This window comes from Nicotiana attenuata, unplaced genomic scaffold, assembly GCF_001879085.1.
Source record: "Nicotiana attenuata strain UT unplaced genomic scaffold, NIATTr2, whole genome shotgun sequence".
NCBI classification, from domain to species: domain Eukaryota; kingdom Viridiplantae; phylum Streptophyta; class Magnoliopsida; order Solanales; family Solanaceae; genus Nicotiana; species Nicotiana attenuata.
The window spans coordinates 72,831-74,974 of NW_017675134.1; the positions used below are offsets into that span (position 1 = coordinate 72,831).

Below are 2,144 nucleotides of genomic sequence, written 5' to 3' on the forward strand. Positions count from 1 at the left end.
ATAATGGTAACTAGGGACTTCATCAAAAGATTCCTTCAAAATTGCCAAAGGATAACATTAACAATCGTTAAAAGTTGTAATATCACTTTCTGAAGCAATAACTGGTGCGGTCACAATTTCTGAAGAAGCAGCAATAGGAACGGTTTCAGCTGAGCTTGAAGTGATAACATCAATAAGGGAAGAAATAGTCACAGGAACTTCGATTCCCATAGACTGTACCATAGAAGTTTCAACCTCGGAAGCTGGAGTTACAACTTCAAGTACCTCAGTACTAGCTTCAGAGTTCAAAACTCTTCCGTTCCAGGAGCTTCGAGTGCTGGAGAAGGGGTATCAATAGTTCCAAGTGCTGGAGAAGGAGTATCAGCAGGTTGTTGACCTTTCTCGATAGTGTCTATGACTTTGGCTAGTTCAGATTGCAAGTCAAAGTTTTCATGTGTAGCCTCCATCAAAGCATCACGCCGAGAATTTAGAAAAGCCCAACTTACGTCTATGTTGAAATTTTCTTCAAGAGCATTATATTCCTTCTCCAGAGCCTTATATTCCTTTTCCCACATAGCAAGGTCATTTTTCATTATTTGGTGCTCGGCTAGGTGAGAATCCAGGGAAGGTTCAAGAGAGGCATGGGAACTTTCTAATGCACGAATTTTGTCAGAAGAAATCCTTAAGTCATTTTGAGCATGAGTTAAGTTTTGAGCTAACTCCCTTGCGTATTCTTCTTTCTTCTCCATGAGTGCCTTAAGCTCTTTAATCTCATCATTGGCTTTAGATAAAGAGCATTCCAGAAGCTCTTTGTCCCTTTTAAGCTGACCCCAAGAAGCATTGACAATTTCCAGCTCAGAAGTTAAGCCACGATTTTGTTGCTCCAAGTGAGCCTTGCTCTCCTGCAACTCCTCTACAGTCCCTTGGGCACTCTCAAATTGTTCTTTCCAATTTGCTGCCTCAAATAAGGCATCCTCAGCTATTTTCCTAGCTTCAGATATAGCCTTTGTAGACTCTCGCTCCTTTTTCTCCAATGTAGAGACTCGCCCCATCAGCTCAGTCCCAATAAGATTAGCCTACGGTTATAAAGCATAGAAGTGAGAACTTAGAAAGAAAAAGAAGGAAAGCATTCAAGGTTAAGAAAATTACCTTTAAAGTTGAATGAACTATGTCATTCATCAAAGTGTAACAACTATGGCTCTGCATCTTATTCTTCTCGATTTCTCCAATAAGAGGTTCGAGCCAAGTATCAGCTCTCCCGGATTTTCTTAAGAGGCTTTGATTAGCAGGGATTTCGAGTGTGACACTCCTCATAGTCATGCCTCTATTGCTAGAACTTACTTCTACATGTGGGACAGATGAAGATGGAACAGCGGAAGGAGGAGTAGTAGAAAAGGTAAACACCACAGGAGTCGTGGGAGTTGAAGCAGGAACGGAAGAAGTAGACATAGGAATGGATGTAGGAGCAGTCAAAACTGGTGAAAGAACAGAAGCAGTCAATGCTGGCAAGGAAACACTTACGGTTGGCAAAGGAATGGAGGAAGTAGGTGCGAATGAAGAAAGAGGAACTTCATCAAAAACAGGTCTGAGCTCGCCACTCTCAAAACCACTATCAAAGAGATGCTGAGTTGATTCATTCGTGTCTCTTGGCACGGTGTCCTCGTCTGAAGGAATCAAAACAGGCTCGGTGGTCGAAGTTTGAGCAGGAGTATCTTCAATTTCATCATCATTAATGACTCGTCTCCTAATTCGTGGCCTAGCTATTAACGAGGTACCTCCCTCTTCCTCATTCTTAGAACCTTCTCCTATTGCTTTCCTTTTTTGAAGCAAGGTTCGAGCCTTGTCCAAGTCAAGTGCAGCATTACCAGACATGCGAATGGCCGTAACTACATCAGCTGTCATTCCTTTGTTACCAAATCCTGATTAAAAGAAGGATACACAATCAGCATTAAGGAAAAAGTACTTAATGTGCAAAAAGAAAAGTGTGTAAAAAAGGCGATACCATGTGTTTTAACTTTCCAGCCATGTAAAGCAGAAATTGATTTCCAAGTTCTTTGCTCCTTAGGAGCAATCTTCAAAATTGAATCTACCCAACCACGAAAGTTGGGAACAGGTTCCACATCTCCCATGGTTGCTACAAAAATCCAATAAGAGACGAAGTCAGA

General features: G+C 41.6%; 1 protein-coding gene across 1 annotated transcript; it reads right to left on the reverse strand.

Annotated features, from left to right (window-relative positions):
- Nucleotides 1–284: 284 nt before the first annotated feature.
- On the reverse strand, nucleotides 285–1,898 carry LOC109219706 (protein WEAK CHLOROPLAST MOVEMENT UNDER BLUE LIGHT 1-like; the record flags this gene model as incomplete). Its single annotated transcript, XM_019384181.1, has 2 exons — nucleotides 285–1,055; nucleotides 1,129–1,898. Coding segments are annotated over 2 exons (1,541 nt in total), but the record flags the coding sequence as incomplete, so codon positions are not given.
- Nucleotides 1,899–2,144: the final 246 nt, after the last annotated feature.